Raw genomic sequence first — 24,581 nt, 5'->3', positions numbered from 1 at the left:
CGCAAACTTTTCCTTTTTACGCGGGCAGCGGGTAAAAATGCGCGCATCGACCGCGGCTGCGGCCTCATATAGGTACGCGCAGGCTACGGAAGCGTTTCCTGCGGCCTGCTGCGGGCACGATGTATAGAAAAAGGGAAAAGTCGTCACCGCGCGATGAGCTGGACTGCAGCTATACTTGGCGGAATGTATACTTTGCGACCGCACGTCAAGGTCGCCTTGAACGTTATAAAAGCTCGTCGAGAGCTCGCTCGCGCTCCGTGTGCCGCGGCTCCTCTGTGCAGTGCCTATATATTCGCACATCGAATAAGGCCGTATATTCGAGAGAGCATAAGAAAGATCATCGCGTGTGTCCGTGAAGCATCTTTTTGCAGCGCCGAGGCTGTTTATGTGTGCGAGTGTATGTAATAGACAGAAAATGAAAAACTCGAGACGATGCATTCCAATGGCAAAAGCATTAACGAGGCCGTCCGCGAGATTCCCATTTGTGCGCGCGTGAATTTCAACTGCTGTTGCTGCAGTTGACTCTCCGTAGGTATTTCGATACGTACATAAGTAGGCAAGTGCAGTACAGTGTAAAGACACTAGTGGAGCAGCGCGAGTTTACTGCGCTTAGATGAATTGCAGCGCGCACAAGGAAGCTCGGCGCGACGACGATCGCTCTCTTACACCGAGAACAAAGGACAGCCGGCGATTGTTTTTATATGCCTCCGAGTCGTTCGATACAATGAAGACCTTTTGTAATGTTTTCTTTTAATGAGGAAACCATAAAAATACGTTCAGTGGGACGTGATCGTTAAATCCTTGATTGAGAATGTTGATTTGGGATGAGTCGCGAAAGAAAACTGGCTTAGCTGGTCTGTCGAATAATACGATATGGAACGATAAGCAGTGGCGCTATTTTTCAAACTTTTTTACAATGAAAAAAAAGTGTAGAAGAAGAAGAAGCAAATTGCAACGATGCAGTTTTAAAAATAATGATTACAAATGGTTTGCTTTCCGCCACCTTTATAATCGGATAATAACGGTGCACTTGAAATTTTCCGCAAACCTGGCATCGCGAGACGTAGCATATACACGCATTATCTCTGATCGAGTTTCGCCTCTCGAAAAACGATGCGTGCCTACTTCTCGTTCTTCGCTCGTTTCTCTCGTATTTCGCACTGTCGCGCGCTACTCGCAGCCTCAGCATTTCTTTCCGTCGACGTACACACTTTCACGATCTTTTTTTTTGCTACGCATACGACTACCGGTCCCCTAAAATTTCCCTTCTCACTGCGCACGATGATTTATTTGACGCGATGAGCGACTCCGTATAAATAGTCAAGTATTTGCATTCTTTTGCAAGTCTGAAGCATTTCCGTGCCTGTTTCGATGCAAAAATTCGAGTCGCAGACCAAACTACACAATATATTATAAGAGTACTCAAATTTCGCGATGTATTCATACGAATTTTTAATTTTATATACTTTTTAATGTTTACATAAAAAAATCAGAATGTCCTTTTGTCATCTTTTGAAAACAGCAGCGAAGCAGTAACTTTCATCTCTTTACGATGCAATTTCGGAAATTACAATACGTCTTGAACGGTAGCGATTGTTCATTGACTTCGGAGCCATTTGTAGGTGCAATTAATTATTCAAAACTGCCCAATTAAATTTAAATATTTTTACTGGGTTTTTTCGATGAATAAAATACTGACAATTACTTATAACTTCTCCTTTTTCAAATTTAATGCATATAAAATGAATCAAACAGTTTTATTATAACGCATGAAAATAAACACTCAGCGACCTTACTGTAAAACCTCACTTTATGAATCAGTATAGCTTCTGAATCCAAATGATACAGTTATTCATTTGTTTTGGTGTATTTTTTACGTGTGCAGTAATATACTAAAATGTTAAATTAATACAAATTTGATTATATAGGCGTTCTAATAATCTTGATAATAATGTCTTTATTTGAATATATTTCATTACACAACATTTAAAATTTATTCGTTTCCACTTGCGTTTAAAGTGTAATGCAAAATAGTATTCTTGTTTCTACTATGAAAATTCGATTACTTTAAAATTATGCAATAATTTGAGTTGATAAATGTTCCAATAAAAAACTATTTCTCGTTGTCTATTTGTATTAGTGACCCACGGTTTTAGACAAGTATTTAATTGCTTTTTAGATAAATCTATAATTCAATCAAGTTTTAAATACTTAAAAACATTATAAAATAAGATAGATAAAATTTTCAAATAGTTTAAAAACATTTCCAACGGGCTACTTAAGTTCACATGGAAAAAATGTCACGCTTGAGAAAAAATTGTAATTGCTGGTACAGTACATCGTCTCGTGCATCGATGCCCATAATATTCGGGAAGAACCAAGCAGATATCCGAACGTTCGCCAAAAAGCCTGGCGCTCTGTCGCGAGCTTAAGTGAGAGAGAAAGAAGTTAGTGGGCCCCCCTACCATTTCTCTCTCTTTCTCTCTCTCTCTCTTTGGCGATCGTGTACATGGTATATTGCCTCTTACACCTGTGCCAGCGCGTTCGCTCGCTCGATCGTCTCTTTTCACCTCAGCAGCCGTCAGTCCGGCTCATAGTCGCGTACGTGACGGTTGTTTTCTCTCTCTCTGTGCGTGCACGCTCGCTCGGCAAAACCTCTTGGTGACATATATGCACACGAATTTGAAAAAAATGGGGTGTAACAGTGATACTTTGCGTGTGAACGGGGATGGAATTGCTTTGGAACCCTGGAGGTGAATTTTTGCAGACGAATTATTGGTGTTGTTGTGCAGTGTAAAAGACAGAAAAAGTGAATTTGCAAGTGAAAATTCCGTGGTGACAAATAAATTGACAAAAGAGAGAGAAAAGAGGAAGATTTTTGCATTACATCGAAAAGTGCATAATTGAAATAAACGGATCTTTTCACTAGCCAGTCAAAATGAGCTTCACGGACAGAGTGCAGTCTGCCATGTTGGAGAAAATGGGCAAAATAAACTTGGTAAAGTGAACTTTTGGTATTTATTTATAGGAATCTATGGATATTTGTACTTTCGATGAATTTATAAACCAATCCTTGCCATCGAAAACGATTAAATAAAATATAATTCCAGTTTAAAAAACAACAGATGAATATTTAATAAAAAGAGTAAACAACCCTTTTAGTTGAAAAATTGTAACAATTACAAATTACTAGGGAATGTAAGCGATTGAAAATTTTATTAGTTATTTGCAAGCTCGCTTTAAAATCTAGCATTCGGTATAATACTATAAGCTAACTTCTCAAGAAATTTGAATTATCAGTACACTGAAAACATTTTATTATGCGTGAAGTTAATAAGTATAATTATGTAAAGCACAAAAATATTTGATGATATAATCATAATTTCTATGCATTAGTAGTAATGCATGAATTATTACTAGAGTATTTTCAAAGCTAAGCTCGATTTACACTTTTTAAAAATATACGAAGTTGTTAATTTATCGAGAACGTCCTTATGTGTTCTGTATATATAAACTGGTAGTTATGAATTGAATGAATAGTTTGCAATAAATCTTAATGATGATTATCATGGTTAAATTATTAAAATAAATGCGGAAGTAGGTCTATCGGAAATCTAAATGTAAAAAAAATAGCCCACATCATAATTGTAATTAAAAAAAAGACGCTATTCATGGCATTATTGAAATGTTGCGAATGTAAATAAAGCTTCAGAACTGACATGCCTATGAATAATGAATACTGTGATTAAAAAAAACTTGCTTGATGATTGTCATGAAATCGCTTTCAAAAATGAGTTATCCATGTCATATCGTATAACATATATATAAATTGAAACGATTCTCTTAACGCCAACCATCTAGGAACGTGATTCTTATTTTGAATTTTTCGCGATGTATTGTGCGCAAATATTTAAATCTCTCAAAAGTGACACCGATTTTACTGTTATAAGTTGGAAAAAAGGTTTGGTTTAGTTGTCGCGCATGGCGTTAACACACCGTGCAGCAGCGATGATTATTCATCGCTTGAACATTGGCGATTTCTCACGCACGAGTTCATTACAATAAGTAGACCATTGCATGTAACAAATATTAATGCCTCCCACTGATTTCCGGTCAATGCATGCATGAGGCGGCGGTGGCTGCGGCAGCAGTCATAAAAAAATCGTCCCTTACGTGTAGCGGCCTAATTTAAGACCGCGTATAAGTTGGCAGATTTATGCGTTATGTTCCGCGAGCAGCCATATACTGCTGCAATCGATTATGAAGGCAGCGAAAGAGAGAGAGAGAGAGAGAGAGAGAGAGAGAGAGAAGAGATACTGTACACAGGCTCTCGGTGCAGTTCTTATCAAAACGCTGTCTCTCTTTCTCTCTCCTTCCCTCTTGTTCACGTGTGTACTCGCAACATTTTTTGTTCACTATTTGTAGAAACGCAGAACATGTATAAGTGCTCTGTGTATGTGTATGGTGAAAAAAAAAACATTCGCTGTATCGCCGAGCGCGTGCCACTTTCGGACTTGGTCGCCGACGATCGACTGCTGATTTCGTTTTATTTTACTTTCTTCCTTCTTGTTGAATCGTTTACAGCAAAGCACTTGATGTATATATATATATGCAGCACATGCGCGCGCGTGTGTGTGTGTGTGTGGTTGTATGGGTGAAGGTGTATATGTTTTTCTTAAGCTGTTTATGGGAAATATCGAAGTGATAGCTGCAGTGCAAAAGACCAAAACACTCATGAAAGAAATGGCTTGAGAGTATGAAAGATGATAGTTGCAGTTATTTTGTATTAAAATTTTTAAAATATTGATGATGATCACTTGGGTTGGAAAAGATCACTAGCATTATAGCGAGTTTTTTCAAACAATTTTATTTCTAAAAATTTTTTTTACAGATTTCTACTGATGACTTATTGAGCTTTATTTCACATGATTGATTGAATTAAAATAAACTTTGAATTTCTTATTTTATTACAGGAAGATATACATTTTTATCTTTTGAGTGTCAAAAACCGAAAAAAATCATTAAGTAATAAAATCTACAAAAGTCGTAAAAATTTATTTGAACGGAAATTTGTAAATTCAAACGATCGTTTGTACACTTTCTCCGCCTAATTTCAATCATTTCTTAAAAAATTAAATGTAAAACAGAAACTTCAAAAATTACGTCGAAACTTGACGAGCAATTTAATATGGAAATGCAACTTTCGATGCAAGAGGTATGCGCGCGTACGTCAAAAATTATAATATAACGTGCTTCGTAGCATATGGTTTCCAAGCTGCGAGTCAAAGACTTAAACTCTAAACTAAGTTAATCTGGAGCTTTGCAAAGTGCAGTCAGAAATCATGAAGCAACTGCGCACCGCCAATCGGCCGCATCGTACGAGACTAAGCATTAAACCAATATTGTATAAATTAGACATGAATAAGTGTATGTGAGCTTGTGTGCGCGTGTGTGTATGTGTAAGTATACTTTCTGCAAGGCTCGGTGAAATCTCAAAATCGTCACGTATTGTTATTACATCGCAATCGACGCTCAGGGCTAAGGCGAAAAATCATGTTTTCATAGGTGATCGGCATGCGTATGACATGCTGCTATTAATAACAGCACACAGATACACTAGTGGCATACGATTGCAAGTGCAAGTATCGCATACGAATATCAAAGCTTTCGCATTTAAATGTGAAAATGATATCGACAAGCTACAAATGATACTTGGGATCAAGCTGTACATATATGCCGTTTGTATATATTGTTCCGAGCGACCGATTTCTTTTTATTTATATAGGCGTACGTTCCGAAGGCAGTGCAAGTGCACCGATCAGCACATGTGTGTACGTGTGAGCACGTGAAAATATGAAAGTTGCATTTTATATCGACAGCGACGGACGTATGATAGTTTTCATAAAATATATATGTGTATGGTCTATATCGAAGTAAAAATGAAATTTATGATTTCTTTCGATATGCTCTCATTTTTAGCGCTATATACTGCGTTAGCTCGAGGAAACGCGCGTATAGATTTTTCAACGCGTTTATGTAAATACGCGTGGTGCTGCATCTATGTATCGACGCTCGCGCTTTGAGACTACAAGAGCTCGAAATCGATAGTATTGGTGCGTGCTATACCCGCCACAGGATAAAGGAAGCAGCGAGAGAAATCGCTGGTCAAGCGATTAATTTTTGCGTTTGTGAAATTGTTTCGTCTTGTCAGGGACTAATCGCTACGTTATACGTATAGACCGGGCTGCTGCACGATGGGAATAGGTTAATGAGTGAAATTTTGCGCCCGTAGCAACGATGGCTCGTGCGCGCGGCCAGCCATCCTATCGTCCATATAAGTAGGACGAACCGATTGACGCGCGCTTGTTATTGTTGATCGCGTTCTCGTATGTATTCATTATTACGCGACCCGCTGCTGCGAACGTATTCCAGCCTAAAAGGCCCTTTAATTATAATAATGCATTTTCACAATGTTTCGTGTATGTTTCTGCTTATACCTTGCATTTTATACACAACGCTCTGTACTTGCGTTAAATATGTACAGCGCACACACATGTTTGATTGTTATAATTATTATTTTCTCTTAGCCAGCAGCTGTTATTTAATCATAATCCACGCCAGGTAAATTATACTGTCTGGCAAATCTTATAAATAAATGCATAATGTAATTGAAACCCTATAATTACGTCCTACAATGTCTTCGAATGATTTTGCTGCTCGCGAGACAGCGTTTGTTTTCGCGTGTAGCTTTTGGCATATGCGCGCGGCGAATTAAGAGTTCGTTTCTTTCATCTCCCTTTGTGGCCGAGCCAAACTTCTCGTTCTCACCAGGTTTTCTCTGGAACTGAATCAATAAATCCAATCTGCAGTCTCGCTCGTCATTTTCTCTCTCTTTCTCTGTCTCTGCGTGCGCGCGTACAGAGCCCGATGCAACAGTTGACTTATATGCATCAAGTGCACATAACACGTCCGCAAAGCTTAATCCATGAGCGATCTCGAGTAGTAGTAGTAGTAGTAGTAGTAGCAGTATACATCCGCACGCGGCAGTATGTATACAGCTCTTGGTCGCTTCTTCGTCGCGTCTTTGCCGTCTTCGTCGTTCAAGAAAAGTATGTTTACCTCTGGTGGCACTTTTTCTCGCTGTCTCTCTCTCTTCTCATTCGACAGCCGCAAGGTGCGATTACTCGGCGGCGACTGCTGCTGCATGTTACATACTGTGTTTATAAGCGAGCTACGGTCGCGACCACCTCGTTCGCTGCTTCGGAGCTCGTTACACGCTATATACAGCCTTCTCTAAGACTGTATCTTTTTTGTCGTCGCTCTCTCGGGTGCATACCTCCTCTTCCTGTCGCTCGCTCGACTCTCATATAGCGCACATACTAACGCAAAATAATTCGCTTTTCAGAAAGAATCAATTAGATTATTATACGTATGCGTTATGCTTACATCGTTTGCTTTGCTATGATAGCTGCATCAGTTTAGTCAACTTTTTTTCACCGCGCATCGTTTCAAAAAAGAGAGAGAATGGAAAACAGAAACGAGTAATCAAATTATCAACGATTATTCGACGTGCGTATGTGTGGAGTTACTTTATTGGCAAGTATTGCTTGCCAATCAGCTAATGCATTGGTGGGGACTTCTATTTTAACGTATAATGCACACAATACAAGCTTTGACTTTTAAAACTGCAAGGCATAACAATTCATGTGGCTCCACATTACAGTTTTGGTTATGCTTAGTCAATTGAGCCATTCAATCAAAAGTTGTATTTTGGCCATTGACGAGATATTCTTTAAATTGAGCTCATTCGAAAAATATCGAAAACTTTCTGTTGTCACTTTTAGTAGCTATTTTTTAATTTTTAAGAATTTTAGAGATTTGCATAAATATTTGATAAAAATTATGACTTCTTCCTCAAATTTTATTTTGAAAACCTATATTTTAATATTAATTCTAAAAATGACCTCAACCACAACCAATTTTTGAGTCCCCCTATACAATGAATATTCGACCAAAAGCTACAAAAGTAAATTAAATAACTTGCTCATTTTTTATTTTTCCATGGTTGACGTCATATATAGCCTATTTATTAAGGTACCGTTTACTTCCAAAAATTAGAAAATAAGTTACAAAGGTTTTGAATCTAAATAAATGTCTGTAAAATAGCTAGTATGCAACAAGTGAATGGAGGAGGTATCTTACCCTGGAGTCATTTGTATTCGAGCATGTCGAAGATGCAAAGACTTCTGCGTCTAAATCATTTTTTGACACAAAAGGGGGCATAAATGTGAGCTTAGCACAGTACTATAAAATATCGTATGATATTCGTGCCATGGGAACAATTTTCGGTCCAGCTATTAGGACCCATGGCACTTGTATCGTAAAGTACTGTTATAACACAAGAGCCTAAAACTAGCGGAAAAGTTGCGATTTTTAGGTTATAGTGCTATAAATTACTAATTTAACTTTTCATGCGTAAAATGTAGTTTTCACGAGGTTAGAAAACCCGCGGACTCGGTCATATGTATAAATTCATACATTTTTTCAGCAAAATTTAATTCTCTAAACAATTTTTAATAATGTTTTGCATGTTTTTTTGTTACAGGTAAGTCGATGTTTCTGTGGAATCGCTTATTACCTTTATGATAAATGGATGCGATAAACTCGGCGAGTAATTTGTTTGGAAGAAAAAACTACATTGTCCTTAATGTCTCGTCAGGTAGAGACCTCCTGCACTCGAAGTATTTCCAACATGAGACCGGCGACACATACCGTACATGCGCTAGATGTGCACGTTATTTCACGCATACTCAATGTACCTCGAGTTATTTGCGTGTTCGTCTTAAATCGCTCAAGTCACTCTAACGATCTATTTATTTTCCTAATTATTTTGGCCAGCTATGCGCGACTAGAAAATTCGTTCCGAGAACACGTACGCCTCGGTTGATCAACCAAACATAACTAAGACAAAATTAAAAACGAAGAAACTCAGGCACTTGATCTTTTAAGTAGTCGCTCCTCTCATTATTAATAAATACCAGGATCGCGAGAGTACGAGGACAAAAGGCAGAATAGCGTGCGAATCAGAAGCCCGACAATTTTCACTCCGCAGCGGCAGCCTCAATAAGGCGCGCGCGTTTGCTCGGGCGTCAATGTCGTCTACCTGTGCTGTACAGTGCGCGATTATCCGAGTTACGCGCATCGTGGCGCCTAAAGTCGCGCGTGCACACAGTAGTTGATTTTTCTTCCTTCGTTCGTTCGCTCGCTCGTTGACTCTCGGACAGATAATAATTCATTTTTATAATGATACGACTGGAGAGCGCGATAGCAAGCATGCAGAAGCACCACGACGCAGCAGATTATCAGGGGCGTTGCGCCTTTGCTGATGCTGCGTTGATGCTGCGTTGATGCCGCTTTTGCATCGCAATCACGAGAGATGCGTATAGATGAAGGTCATGCATAATTGACAATCGAACCGACTGCTATACTACCTGTTTACAACTCCCTTTTGAGATCGGTATTACTTACCATACTTAAGAATCAGAAAAACCAAGTAGTACTGCTTAGTGACGCACGCATGAGCTTGTTCAATCCAAAATTGGATCCCATATTTAAAAGGCCATAATTTTTTGTTGTATATATCAATTCTGTTCATGTGTCTTGTATAAACCTGTGATCATAACATTTTTTACATTAACATACGTATAATTATAATTGTTCAATAAAATATTGCAACGGCGCATCAGTACAACGCATCTCATGCTATTAAATGATTTTAAAAAAATAATACCAAAGAATAAATTGGATTTTTTCACATCAAGTTTTTTATAGATTATTTTAAATGATAGATCTGACCAAACAGCCATTGGTATTTTTATAGATGATGTCAGTTTTGAAGATCTATTGAGTAGTGATCACAGAAGTTTACAAAGGGTACCGGTATCTATCGTAGAGATTTTTTCATTTGTATTCACGACTTCTTGATTATTTTCAAAAGCAAAGTCACGAAGCTAATATCTTTGTGGAATGATCTTTCACGTTTTTATTACTTCATCGTCTCTGGAATCTATCGAGACTTTGATGTGACACTGAGTGGGCATTATTTTGAAAGCATAACATTGTAATAACTTAATAAAACGATGAACTGTATTGTCTGAAAAGAGTACTAACTTAATGGTGCCGAGGGAGATGATTAAAATCGACTAGACATAGTTTTAAGATATAATTGAATAATCTAACTTCATTGATATCATTATGTCATCGATGTACGTATCTTATACAGTACTGCATTTTGCAACGTCCACGAGGGCTGAATTATAAAAATTACCTTGGTACATTTAAACTCATGCACAAGTGCTATGTCACGTTAAACTGCCATATTGCAATAGTAGTCTCGGACACGCGATCAGTTAGCAGCAGCAGCAGTAGCAGCGGCTCGGCTGTAAAAATATGAGAGTCAAAACTCGCGTGAATAAGTCGCTTGGCGTACAAAACACACGCACACACACACACATACAAACAAACTCAAATATACATAACACTTGTAGGTACTTAAACGTTATTACATAAAGATCATGACTATATTGGCGGTATACACGGTCACAAATATTGAGAAGTCGTCTGCGATTAAAGCCTTTGCGATCGGCACAGCAGTGGCAATTTTTTCGAGTCCTGCGAACGTTCGCACAACTGCATAAATCAATTGAGCGTGCGTTGCAGCGCACTGCCTCGAGTCGCTCATGCGCGCACGATATATACCCGATGATAAATCACGTGTCGATCCACATTTGATTGATTCAATTTATGCGCGTATAATTGCGACTATCCCTAGTTTATCTCGACTAACCATTAAGTTCATTATTACAACGTGTATAGCTGGCGGCAAGAAAAAGTCGTATAAAATTACAGACTTTGTACAAGCTCGGCTTGCAGCGACTAACTCCGTAATAGAGAAATTTCAAGCGAGCGATATCACCGAGAAATGTTGAGATTTTTGCGATGGCTATAGTATAATTGCTACAGATAACTGGAAAAACAGTTGTATCGGACTTGGCGAGGGACCAGAACCGTCAAATGCAAAATAGTTTTTTTCTATCCATGTGGGCTCGCGTATTTATGCATACACTGTGCTTATGCCACGCGTGTGTAAGTAATCATTAGAGTTTCATACAATCGTAACTGATTTTAAACTTTTCGGTTATTTTTCCGCAGAATCCCCATTGATTTGAGTGTAGCTTGTTATCAGAAAAAATTGAATGCACATATGATGAAGCATACTAGGCAAGGTGGAATAAAAACGTGAAACAAAGAAAAAACAGAGAGAGAGAGAGAGAGGGAGAGGCGTATTATCGTAATGCACGTATTTTTCTACTTAGAGGAAAGAAAAATGCTAAAGCAGAATGTGGCACGCCTTTCGATATGAAAGTGTACTTACATATAAGCGAGCACGACAACGATGCCGACTTTATGTATATATACAGACTGGTTTTATTGGGCTGCAAATTATACGAATATTTGCACGCGTTTCTATCTCTTTCTCTCTTTTTCACAGTGTCTTTCTTTCTCCACGTTGTCCGGTCCAACAAGATCACACTGTTTTAATTTCCATCTACATTACCTTTTCATTAAATACGTACTCTGGCACACCATTATTAAAACGTTCAATTTCAAAACATTCTTAACAATAACTATGCACAAAAGTAATCGTGTTCGTCATCCTTTTGCTTGTTTTCTTGTAAATGAACGCGGGGGTATGTTATGAAAAAATTCGATCCTATCTGGATCAAAGGACAATTTGTGTAGGAACCTGCATTTACAAGCAAGCGAGCTCATATATAATATAGAAATAATGATCAAAATTACGAAAGCATACTTTTATAAGAGAATATTTTACACCTATGACAATTACACTGGACATATAATAGTTATTTACACATCAAGGGCTGTATGCGGTGTGGATACAGTCGAGGTGTGTTTGCAGCGTTGGGGCGCTGTAGTCGCCGAGGCTGCGTAGCGAAGCGAAGCAGCCGAGGCACTACAGCGTCCGCAACGCTGCAAACACGCTGAGACGTATCCACACCGCTAACAGCCATTGATGTGTTAACAATTTTTCTGCATAAGAGCTCGTTTTGAGAACTATATCATGCATAATTGTTATGTTCCATTTAATTTCTTTATAGCACTCTAAACTAAAAACTGTAACTTGGCCGCTAGTTTTCGGCTCTCGTCTACATACTGTATATGCGTATGTCTCGTGTAAAATACTGTACATGCAACTTGTGTGGATATGTTTTTTCTGAAAAACGAGAGGTTGCATAAAGCACTGGTTGTGCCAACTTGAATCTCATTACACTGATTTTCCTAGTGTCTTGATGAGTAGAGTCGGTATAACATCGGTCACGCTGCATTTCTTTCCATTATTCAGTTTCTACTGCTTCATTTTTACAGTCATCGTGTTTAGTGCGAACACAAACATGAATTAAAAATGACATTTCTATCTCGTGTAGATATGTTTGTATTCAAGAAAGAGAGGTTAAAGGCAGCGCGAGTTGGCCTGCCACTTTGACATGTAGCAGACAGCACAGGCTACACGCACGCGAGCTGAGCGAGTCGTCTCGGCTCGAGTCTGCGGGATCGCATACAGTCGAGGAGAGCAGCGCGCTACGTGGCGACAATTCACACTTCTCCTCGACTGTAATCAGGGCTCCTCGACTGTAATCAGGGCTCCTCGACCTGTATTCAATTGATTTCAGTACGAGGAGAAGTGTGAATTGTCGCCACATAGCGCGCTGCTCTCCTCGACTGTATACGGATGCCTTACTCATTGAGCACGCTCAGCGCGAAATCAGCCTCAAACGGGCTCGTATGCTGAAAAAAACCTTTCGCATGTACTCTGGTACCAATTGTCTAAAGCGAGCATGCATAAATACGCTAAGCGACTTGCACTAGCATGTGCCATTTTCTTGTGTAAAAAAAGAAGAAAAAAGCAAATTATTTCGTATTGCCCATTGCAATAATGTGGCAACGTTTATTGTCATTAAATCCATTCGTCCTAAACTCGACGATCGTCGTTCACCGTGCATACTCATGATTTATGCGGATGATGGACGGACGGACGGAAAAAATCGTCGCTTTTAATTTGTTTTTGCGACACAAGCTCGAGCAATCAGAATTGCAGCAATTGAGGAAAAGTACGTCGACTTGGCGAAACGAAAAGGCAAGTGAAGACGGTTTACGCGTTCGCGGTCACGCTCCGCAGTGCCTCAAGTTCGCGCGTCGTTAAGCGGCTCGTGCGTGCGTTGCGCAACTGCAGATACGGCGGTGCAGGCGGCGGCGAGCGCAATCATCGCCAGGTCGTTAAACCTAGAAAAACTCATATTTTACATCATGGCTTTGTCCTGGCGGGTAAAGCTCCGCAGCTCGCGCCGGCGAGAATTCGTTTTTTTCTTTCCTCGAGTGCAAATCGAGGTGCGAGTGTACATTACGAAGCTAATTGAATGATATGCTCGTTAGGGCACTCTACCGTTTGGCCAAAGTGAAAAATTGATGAATCGAGTCTAATGAGATCGTTTTCCTTCATTCGCATACATACATAGCGTCGATTAGTTGATTATGTTTCCTATAGTTTAAAATTATTTGCTTCCAAGGTATTTCCGTATATTTTTCTGATATAATGAATTTTAATTTCTAATTGAAAATATTTACGTATATCTTAATAATGTGATAAAGTCGGATTGCCAGACAAGTTTCACCGCGAGGCTCTGAACACTTTCACACAGTCTTTAATCGATTACTATCCGAGCGAACGTGTAAAACAGGCACTTTGTTTCCTTTATACAAACTTGTTAGTCGCGACGGCTAGAGAATGACCTTATTTTCGACACGCGTGCATGGGAGCATTATCGAATCTCGATCAAAAACCTCGATAGGGATCTACAACCAGATTGACATAATGCCAGTTATGCATTTTTGTCTGGTCTCATTTCATTAGACGTTGTTTATAGAATGGAGTGTACCTTACATTACGCTTGTAACAATCATTCAGTCTTACAGCACCCACGTGGCAACGTGTTCGAATTAAATATTTATGATCTTCGATGCGCGTAAATTAAAAATCATCCCCCCTCACCAATCGTGAGGTTTTTCCATTGACTCGTCGCTAGCATGATTTAAGCTATTTCGCAATGAGCCACCATTCGCTGTAACTCATATTTTGAGCATTGCTATGAGCTGGGAAAAAATGTGCGTCAACGTTGAAAGAGTATGTTTCAAATTGATATGTCGCGTGAATAAATTTAATCGTGTTTTATTTGTATCGCGAGTTGTCACGAGAAAATAATAATAGTCTTGCCGTTAAACTTTACTTTTTTTCATTTCAAGCTCATAAATTGTTTGCTAAAACTTTATGCAACGATTTGCGCGTAGGATGCAAAATCTCAACTGCGAATTAAAGGCAATAAAAGTATTGCTAATAAATCGAAGTATATAATTCATATCTTTGAGAGAATGTGTTGCAGAAAGATTATACTCACGCTTTTCGTTCCCGTACAATAATGTGTTTTGTAGAATTAAAAGATGAATCTCATCGTGGGTTTTTACGCACAACGCAGAAGTAACATTGAAATCACCATTTGGATTGATTGATAAGAAAAAAATTAACAAAGTTTTAAGAAAATTATACGGTAACCGTAAATTTTAGTTTTAATCCTTACTAAATCTCTTGTCTGCATTTGACAATCTGCTACCTGCAGATAGCATTGAGTCCATGAGCTAAGTTAAAATTATCGATTTTTATTATCGATACAAATAATCAATGAGATTAAAATCGTTGAGATGCATAATTGTAAGCGAAACTATTCCTTTCAAGTGAAAACTGTACATGCTCCAATTAATAAGGATTGTTGTATTAGAATTCTCCATTTGTACGAACAACAAATTTCATAAGCTGTGCGTAACGTAGAAAATTTACTTTTACATCATACACTACATTCAACACTTTTGCAGCAGGCAAATCTAGCGAGTGCTAAAATATGCTATAAATAACCCATGCAAATCTTTCAATCTCATTTGAGTCGTTTTTTTCATTGCAAATCTCTTATTTGCGACTTATGCAGAGCTATGCTCTCGTGTTTATACGAGTACCCAGGCGACAGTCTTTGAATGAATAATATGAAGAAACGTACATTCATAAATTTTAGATGCATGTTGCGCCGCTACGGTGCGCTCCCCGTGGCAAGACTGTTACACATTTTCCGAATAAATCACGCACAAGTTGAGCTCCGCATAGTCAATCATGCGCAACAGCTATATTTCGGGACCTTCTTGACAAAATGACGATCTGCATGCGTACAATCATCATCTCGACTCCCGCATACATATTTTGTTGCGCGCTCGTGAATGTGTGGTGTGCCGACTAGTGCGCTTTTGCATTTTAATACTGTCAAGGCACCTTCGTTCTATCTACCTCTTCAGCTCTCTTTCAATATTGCTGCTTCATTGTTTCGCACACCCTTTCGGCCCCTTTGCGCTCCTCTTGTATTCGAAATAACAATGATGCTGGCAAAAAGTGTGTAGCTTCTGCCACCACCGCTGGCATCAGCAGCAGCGCCGTGGCATCGCGATGCCTTTCGAAAGGCCGAGTGAACGGTGAAAGGTTTTCGCTTCTTTTTGATAACGTATGTATGGAGTACGCCTGCTGCACATGCACACGAACGCGCAAGCATACGCTCGGTTGATGAGTATTTTTCGTGAAAGTTTTAATCTTTCCCGTTGCGTAAGTTTAGATAAGACCCATGAACGCATTACATGCCACTCAGTGATATATGATGCTTTTTTGAAAATCACAAGAGAATTGAATCGTCAAAGGGTTAGCACGCTCAGGCTTAATTGAATGCTTTGAAAGTGGGTAATTGTGATGGAGAACTATTATTAAGGACGTTCGCTGAATAGATTCTATGTAATCGCCGTAGGTGCTGCTCATAAATCTCAATGCAGGCATTAGATTAAACGCTAATTCTAATAATTTAGGAAAATGAATTGACAATCGGCGTGTACACCGACGCGATTATGTATTAATTTTATCGTCACTCGTCGTCTAACCCGTTTTTATTACGTGCACATATCTACATATATTGCGTAATCGTGACCCAGATCAGCATTCCAATGGGCGAGCGATAAGCCAGAATCACTGCTCGGCTGATCTGGAGTTTTTGCGATAAGATTTCGATGGAAATATCCTTTTATGCAAATAAAACAATGGGGGCTCGGTGCACGCACGCGATATGCGTACGCACGTGTATTTACAACTTGCGAACCTTATCATTTTCCGAAAGCACGAAACTTTCTACCGATTCAGCATGCCTCGAGAGCCCGCAACCTGCGAGCGGCGATTAACTTGAGCTCTCGAGAATATAAGAAAAAAATGACCCTTATCGTTCTCGTCGCCAGCGATAATTTCGTGTCCTGCTGCACGCACACTTTGGGAACTGCCTCAAATTTCTTTTTCGGATCTTTATCGATAAATTAAATTGAATTGTGCAAGTGTGGCAGCCGCAGCAGCTTTCAAAAAAGATACGACAAAAAGTGAAACGCACCCTTTCCAGCTGGAATATACGTGGGTCGAGCAAAGAAGATGAGCTGCTGCGCGTTCCTGTTATACGCGAGAGAAAGGTCGCAACGATATGCTGCCCTGTACATTGTACGAGCGTGCCTGAATTACGTAGAACGTTGCACAAAATGTATTCGTCGATTCGGGAGCACACAAGCCCCCGCGCGTTATATGCAAGTATAATAGGTATGATGGACGAGTAAGTACATAAGCGAAATAGCGATGGAATTGCGAAACTATATCGAGACTGCAGTATGGGTGAGCAAAGCTAATTGGCCTAGCACCGAGCGAAGACTGACGTATTGTTAAGAAAGAGATATCGTAAGTTTACCCGGTCGTTAGAATCGCTATCCTCAAGTGTTTTCATTATTTTCACCAAGATTCCTCACTCGTGTATGCATGCGAATGATTTGTGGAAACTTGCTTGCATCGGCTTTCTTCGCATTTATACCGCGCGCAAAAAAGTATTTGACGAGATGCAAAGTATTATGCGCTAAAACACAATTTATAATCTCGCGGAAACAATTTACGAGCTTCTTTTAATCATACGAGCTATGCAGCTAATATACTAACTATAATCATTAATAACAATGAGTAAAATGGCTAGAGCTAATGCACAGTGTTAAGTAATAACTGCAGAGGTAATCGTTACCGACAACAGTTGTTTTCTCAAATTGATTACTTGATTTATCTCTTTTAGTACGACTCGTGAAAATTTATCGTCTTATTGATAAAAAAGTGCGAATCAACAGCATCGATTGAGAATATTTCACGGTCATTGTTTGCTGCCAGAAGTTAAAAATAATCAGACGTTTCGCTTCGGTAAATATTCATCCAGTAGTTTTATTTACTTTTTATTCAAATGCATAAACCGTAACCCAGACTCATCATTTCATCATGGATATTAGACAAATTTCCGCTCGGATTCTCCCATGGCTAGGCCTAGGCTGCAACTCGGGGCAGCGTCGCTCGTAAAATACATCATGTATACGAACGTTCGAAAGGTATCCGTGGCGGTCAAGCGATAAATCACATGTGCTCGGGGTATATGTGTACGTACACGTCGACATCGTCCTCTCGCGGCACAAGTTCGTCGACTGCAACGCGCATAGGAAGTGTATATACTGCTGCAGCGCGCGTGCGGTCAAGACCGAAGCATGTATGAACGCGTGGGTTTAGCTCGAGATTCGCTCTTGGAAGATGAAATCGTGCCCACGAGGCGCACGACCATATTCGATAAACATGAATCGAATAACTTCTTCGATTTTTCATTCCATGCTAAATTTACTTTCATTGTTACTCTTTGAACTCGTTTTATAGACGTAATATTTGTAAATATTACTAGTAATTACTCAATAATCGCTCAAAAAAGTAAAAATGATTTGAACAATTTAGCAAGATTCCTCGGTAGTAGACAGTAAAAAATGATCTTCAATTCATGGAAATGAAAATTCCATCGGTCAATCAGCAATTAAAAGTTCTCTCTATTCATTCGATGGAAGCACCACGCAATCGTCGCATTGTTAGAAGAAAGTTGACCAATTTTCATCTAAGGGAAAGAGAGATAATTGATCCTATGAAGTAATTAATGCTGATAGGGGCGCTCGTAATCTCGCAATAAATATGATTCGCTTCTTTTACCTTTCACTTGGACCTCTACCAAACCGCTTGAATATTACATTTATTATATACTTTAAGCTCATGAACTATAGTGCGAGTTAAACGAAAAAAAAATAATCAAAATAATTCAATTTTTGTAAAATATGTGCTTAAAATATTTGCTATGAGTGTTAAAGGATCGAGTAAAGTATATTATAAAGCTGAAAAGCCTAACCCTCGTAACATACTTATGGATGTCGCAAGTAAACATTAGAGAGACGCATCAGGTAGAGAGAGAGAGAGAGAGAGAGAGAGAGAGAGAAAAAAAAACTGATCATCTTTTCAATTCATTGATCTGTTGGTAGAAAATGATCGTATTGAAGAATGATTTGGAGGAACTCGGAGCTTCTATCTTGCTTCTGAGCATTTCAATGCGTCATTATGACATTATTACACATCAATATCTCATTATTACCCCATGATTCAAAGACGTACTTATGATTTACAAATGTAACTTATTTTACCTTACATTGAAATTATTTGAGAAGTAAGTATGTTGATTAGACTTTATGCAAGGTCTCTGCTGTGTAAATTTAAATTCAACAAAAACATTTCATATTATGTATGTTAGCTTGTAATTCGAACGTCAATGACTTAAAATTTAATGTCAATGTTCACTTCATGATATATTGGCAAAAACTCTATATTTACTTTAAATGCTTTGAAAATTCCTCAGTCCAACTGTAAATATATATTTATTAGATAGACAGGGTTTAATGCATAACAATAAATTGCTCGCAATTGATTGAGCTTCTTCAAAAAGGTTTATTTTTCCTGACGTTCATGATTCCATGTAACGTGTAATTTTACAAGCACTAAGTGAAAAGTTGTTTGTACACAGCGCTCATCAGCTTTGCGCACGATGCGATGTCTCAAATTCCGAAATAATCTTTCTACATCGTGTATGAATCTAATAAATTTGATGTGCAATCGAAGATCTCCTTCAATACGCGTTTAAAGATCGATTTTACGAAACAGCTAAGAAACTAACTTTCTTGAGATTTTATTGAGAAAAATAATAAAAAATTTTTTATAATTTTTTTCATCCTCCCAGGTACGACGAACTACGATGAATTTTAGTGGTTAATGCAATTTCACTGCGCATTGCACATTTTTTTAAAGGTTTAATGAATCAAATTAGTAAATTGTTTTATAAGTATAATACCTAGGTATAGCACTACAATTTTCGGCAATTTAATGATGCAATTGTTTTGGATTCGAAATGTATCACTTTTATGCGCTTGTGCATATGATTTATGAATTTATGCTGTCACTCGTATATCTTATTTCTGCGTAAGTTATTTATAAAGTTTGTACAGAATTCTAATTAAAAACAACAAAATAATAAAAGTTAAGCATTTAATTCAATCTTCGAAATCGCTGTGCCAAATGGTAGTTATTGATTAAATATTCGGAAAAAATAAAATTCGCATTTGTCTGCACTTTACTAATAAGTTAATTGCTTAATAATAAATCGTTTTTACGCCAGAAATTGGTGTAGGCACGAAGTGTTACAATAATCTTCGAGTGCAAATGCATACCGTAGTAAGAAGCAAATGAGCTTTAATGGTCGCATATCAATCATTTTGTTCAAGGTGATGATTTAAGAAAACCTACAAAAGTACTCCGAGTCACGACTGCACTGCTAAACAATGATATCATGCTGTTACTTTCGAATTCGCAGCTACGATCCGTCAACAGCTCACGAGTAATTCATCAAGAATCCCATCAACACCAACGCACCGTGCCGTCAGATCTCACAAGAATCTTTAATTAAAATTGATGTTCATAGAGTACTTGCATATTGGCTATCAGTACGTGCATGCGCGCAAATAGCAATGGATAGCAGCCGTGCTAGTGCACTGGCATGTATGCGATCAGCTGCTATTCGGTCAGTGGAGTAGATCGATCATCATCATCATCATCATCATCATCATCATCGGCGTCATCGTCTACATTTTCACTCGACATTATACTATCACCTATGAGCTGAAAAAAGTCTATTTATTTCTGCTGGTCGAGCCATTCTCCTGACATGGAAATGCGAATGCAAGACGTGTGCAGTAGGTAGATATATACTGCAGGTGCAACCGGTTGCCTGCACTTTCCAGACTGTAGCGGAGCCACATGCAGTCATCATTATCATCCTATAGAGTTAAGCATTGGACAGATGGTAAGCGCGAATACATTTGAGCGCCTGGATACGAGACTATGACCGTATGCGCGTGATTGTGTTCATAAAGGTATAATGGAAAGAAATGTGTGAGAAAGATTACTTGACGGGTGGATGACCGTATACAATCTTAGAATGCCTTGAATCGAACAATTTATAATGAGAATGGATTAAGAGAGAAATGCAAATGAAGGTCACAGGGTCAGAGTATCGCCGAGAGTACGGGGACTTTGATATTGATATTTATGACCCTGCTCTTGCAGAGATAACTACGACAGCCACTCACGTGCTCAGTGGCCGCGTATGTTGCTTCAGGATGATTTTTTTAATAATAGTCCGGATTTTCTAATGCGTTGCTAAAATAGATTACAAATTATATCCGTTTTTGACTATGTGTCTTATTATTACCTTGGTGGTACATCAGTAAAAGTGACTTTCATACAATTTTTTTGAATTTTGGAGGGTAAATAGTTTTAAGCAACACAGGAACAGTCTCCAAATTTCAAAAAAATCGACCGTACCGTTCATGAGATATTGAATTTAAAAAATTTGAAATTAATATGGGCAAGATAGGGAAATGTGTCGAGAAAAAAAAGGGTTTATCTCTATGTGAGTTCTTCCTAATTTCCCTTTCTCGCCCGTATTAAATATCAAATTTTTTAAATTCAATATCTCATGAACGGTACGGTCGATTTTTTTGAAATTTGGAGACTATTCCTGGTGTTGCGTAAAACTACTTACCCTCTAAATTTCAAGGAAATCGTACGAAATTCACTTTTACTGATGTACCACCTAAAGTGGTTTATAACTATACATTTATTTATATAATAAAGCTTAATAGTTTTCAAAGAACAATTTTCACACAGTCAAGCGTTGATACTTTTTTCCTCAAAAAGCATTATGTAACAGTCAATTTGTACATCCAATTTCAAATAATATCAAACCTTTCCTAATGCATTATGTACTGTAGTCTCGAGAAGATGAAATAATCGATTTGTTCGACTCCAAATCGATCGTTATCATTACTGGAACGAGCGAATAATGCGCAGTTATAACAATTGAAAAAATTACCCACACAATAGCTGATATAGAGGCCAAATGCGCAGGTATAATCATCGTCGAAATCCGCTTTATCTCTGACTGGGTTTCAAAATTTCTTACCACTGTCAAGCGCGCGCCCATTGATATAATAATAAGAATGAATGATACATCGTAAAGGAGAACTACATCGTTGCCTCGACCCGATCTCGCGGTAGGCTAGCGCGTAGCAAAAGAAAACTTTCTAGCGCTAGAGGCGCTTTGTGCATAAGTGAAGCGCGCATGAGCACCGCGTAAGAAACACCTGTGACGATTTGCGCTTCAGGACTTTTATTCATGGATGTATGTGCGCGCGCTGCAGCGGTGGCATGTTGCTGCGGCCGTCATTCGAAAGGATGAAAAGCTTCGACTAAGCCTGACAAGCAGATCTTGCATGTGATATGGTTGCCAATTTTTCACGAGTAAAATAAATTAATATCTCGTTGTTTAATTGATTCTATTATTGCTTCGACCAACTGCCACAGCTGCATAAGTAAGTTACGATCGCGATATTTATTTGCATAGTGCCAAGGAAGATTAAAGTATTATGTATGACTGTACGACTGGTATGTGGGCATACCATCCAGAATGAAAATTTATGCTCTTTTGTCGAGCTGCCTCAATACACTCGTGTGCATATCGTGCAAATGTATATCTAGACTAAGCATCGAACATGCCAATAGTTTGAGTGGTTATGCTAATGCCACGAATTGACGTTTCTACGTGTTAATGACTCCGAGTCTCTACTTTTCTTCTATTATTAGCGTCGCGTGTTGCTCGTCGAATAACATTTAGCCACTAAATAATTGTTTTCAAAGATGACTGAAATATGATTATCCAATGCGATAGACGATGATAAATTTTGCCGCTCAATTACCGGCAATCTATTTGATTTAGATTTTGACATTCATCGTGTCTTCGAGCCGACACTTGAATTTAGATTATTCTTCAATCGGATCATTTGCCCACCGTTTCGTTGCGCTTTCATGCCTTTTTTACATATCCGTCAACAGTCGAGATGATAAACTGATGGCATCCGGGAAGTCCAGTGTATATAGACACGATCTTTTGCACCTTGTGAAATTGCATAACGGCGAGAAGATTTTTTTCTTTGCTGCCTAACATTTGTTCGCACGCGAGAAAAAGCGAAAGGCCGTTTTATGCACGTTATATACACGTCGATTTTTTTTCGCAAGTACGTAAGCGCGCGAGAAAAACAAGATACTCGTGCGCGCCTGATTTAATGTATGTGTATCTATGTGGAAGTACGTTAGAATCCAAGTTCATCATTGCCGGCTAGTTTTGTTGTAATAAACATGTATTCGATCGGCGATGTAACGGCATGCCAAAAATCACCGTGACGTAAGGTGTTTATAAATATTCAACTTGATTTTGCATGGATAAATCCTTTCATCGGATGGACGGGTGTTAATTAGCTTCATTAAATGGATTTTTACGAATCTTTGTTTGGAAACTCGTAGCTGCGAAAAAATTTTCGAAACTTTACGATAGCGTGGATATTTGTGTGTTTTGCTGTAACCGTATCCGACAGACTTTATAATCGCGTTTATTGCAGTGGAAAGTTTAATTCATCCGCCAGACTAGCATTATTTCCGTTTAACTGTTGTTCATCCGTGAACTACTATATTACTCCGCGCGAAAGAATTCTTGTCAGAGAATCGAACTATCTATCCAATCAAATCCATATAATCCGCTTGTGATGTTATAAAACGGTTCCAAATTACGCGCGCGCATTATTTATCAGCTTTACAAGCTCTTCGTCGTATAAATACATTACCGTAAATGAAAAAAATATGATAAAAGAAATAGAGTCAGAATTGTACGTACATGATTACGTCATTCCCGCAGATATCTAGTTGCGAACGAATCTTATTTCTTTTGAAAATCTATGATTTGACAAAGGGTTCATGTATATTTTATCCTTGATTGATTTGAGCCTATTGCATTCTAGCATCATCTTCATAATTTAGATGGATATTCCAAGGATAAAAGTACATACAAATTTGATCAAATTCAAAAATAAGGTAATACAGGTTGTAAATCATCCACATGCGTTGCGGCCCATTGAAATAAATCAATTTCAAGGAAGAAAGAGCAAAGTACACCTTAAGCAGCTGCAGAAGCAGCAAAAACAACAGTACCCATGAGTGGTTGCGAACGTAATATACGTGCAGCTGAGATACAAGACTCCCATTATAAGTCATTACATCCGAGCGACGATTTTCGCGCTAGGGCAGATTATCTTCGTAGCTGCCCGATGTCTGCTGCAACTGACGGCAAATGAAAGTGCACTGCATTATTGTGTACGATTCAAATTCTGCGCCTGCATATGAGTCTATGGGAAAATTCTCTTTCATTCCGCACGACGCGATGGCAGAAAAAAAACGCTGTGACGTTAAAAAAATCACGATAATTTCGTGATATTTGTTCCTTGCAATGAGTATCTAAATTGTGATACCCATTCTCGTATAGAGCTTTCTAATGCGATTTTACGACTAGACACATTATGCTGAAAAAATCAAAAGGAGTCTGCAGTTGTGTTATGTTCCCCACGATGCAGCTTGCATACACGGAACGTACGTGTCAGAGCACCAACAATTTGGCGCAAAGAGATAGATGAAAGAATCTATACTGAAGTAATGGACGTACCGATAAAAATAATTTCAAACATTTAAAACGTTTACCTTCAGTGCTAAACAAGGTGTGGGGGGAAATTTATTAGAAAGTTTGCTTACAAACGTTTATTAATGTTCATATCCGCGGATATGAAGACAGAGATTTGGAAAATGTATCCGATAGGCGATCGAAGTAATTATAATTATAATTCCACGCTCAGAAAAGATATTGAAATATACGTTATGGTCATACGTGTAATGATAAATAGCGGAAATATTAAGCATTCAGAAATTCGAAAATGATAGATTTAATTAGGATGCATCGTTTCCGGTCCATGATAGCTTCAAACAAATACATTTTCGCCCAAAAAATCAATCTTCGCACTTTCTTGTACTTTAATTACTTCACATATTATTATAATGTACTTTC

The 24,581-nt window shown here is 38.4% G+C and overlaps 1 protein-coding gene across 4 annotated transcripts in view; it reads left to right on the top strand.

The window, feature by feature from the left end:
- Nucleotides 1-24,581, top strand: part of LOC106648820 (disheveled-associated activator of morphogenesis 1) — a 69,623-nt gene that overhangs the window by 31,218 nt on the left and 13,824 nt on the right. The window contains exon 1 of one of the 4 annotated variants that reach the window (XM_023458581.1): nt 2,919-2,998. The exons of the other annotated variants lie outside the window; for them this stretch is intronic. Coding sequence (XP_023314349.1) covers nt 2,939-2,998 — 60 coding nt within the window. The 5' untranslated portion in view covers nt 2,919-2,938. Of the gene's footprint in view, nt 1-2,918; nt 2,999-24,581 lie in introns of those variants that run through there. 4 annotated transcript variants of the gene reach the window in all.

This window comes from Trichogramma pretiosum, unplaced genomic scaffold (assembly GCF_000599845.2).
Source record: "Trichogramma pretiosum strain Unisexual culture from Peru unplaced genomic scaffold, Tpre_2.0 scaffold33, whole genome shotgun sequence".
Classification (NCBI taxonomy): Eukaryota; Metazoa; Arthropoda; class Insecta; order Hymenoptera; family Trichogrammatidae; genus Trichogramma; species Trichogramma pretiosum.
Note: the sequence above shows the minus strand (reverse complement) of the source record. Positions and strands in the feature narration are given on the sequence as shown.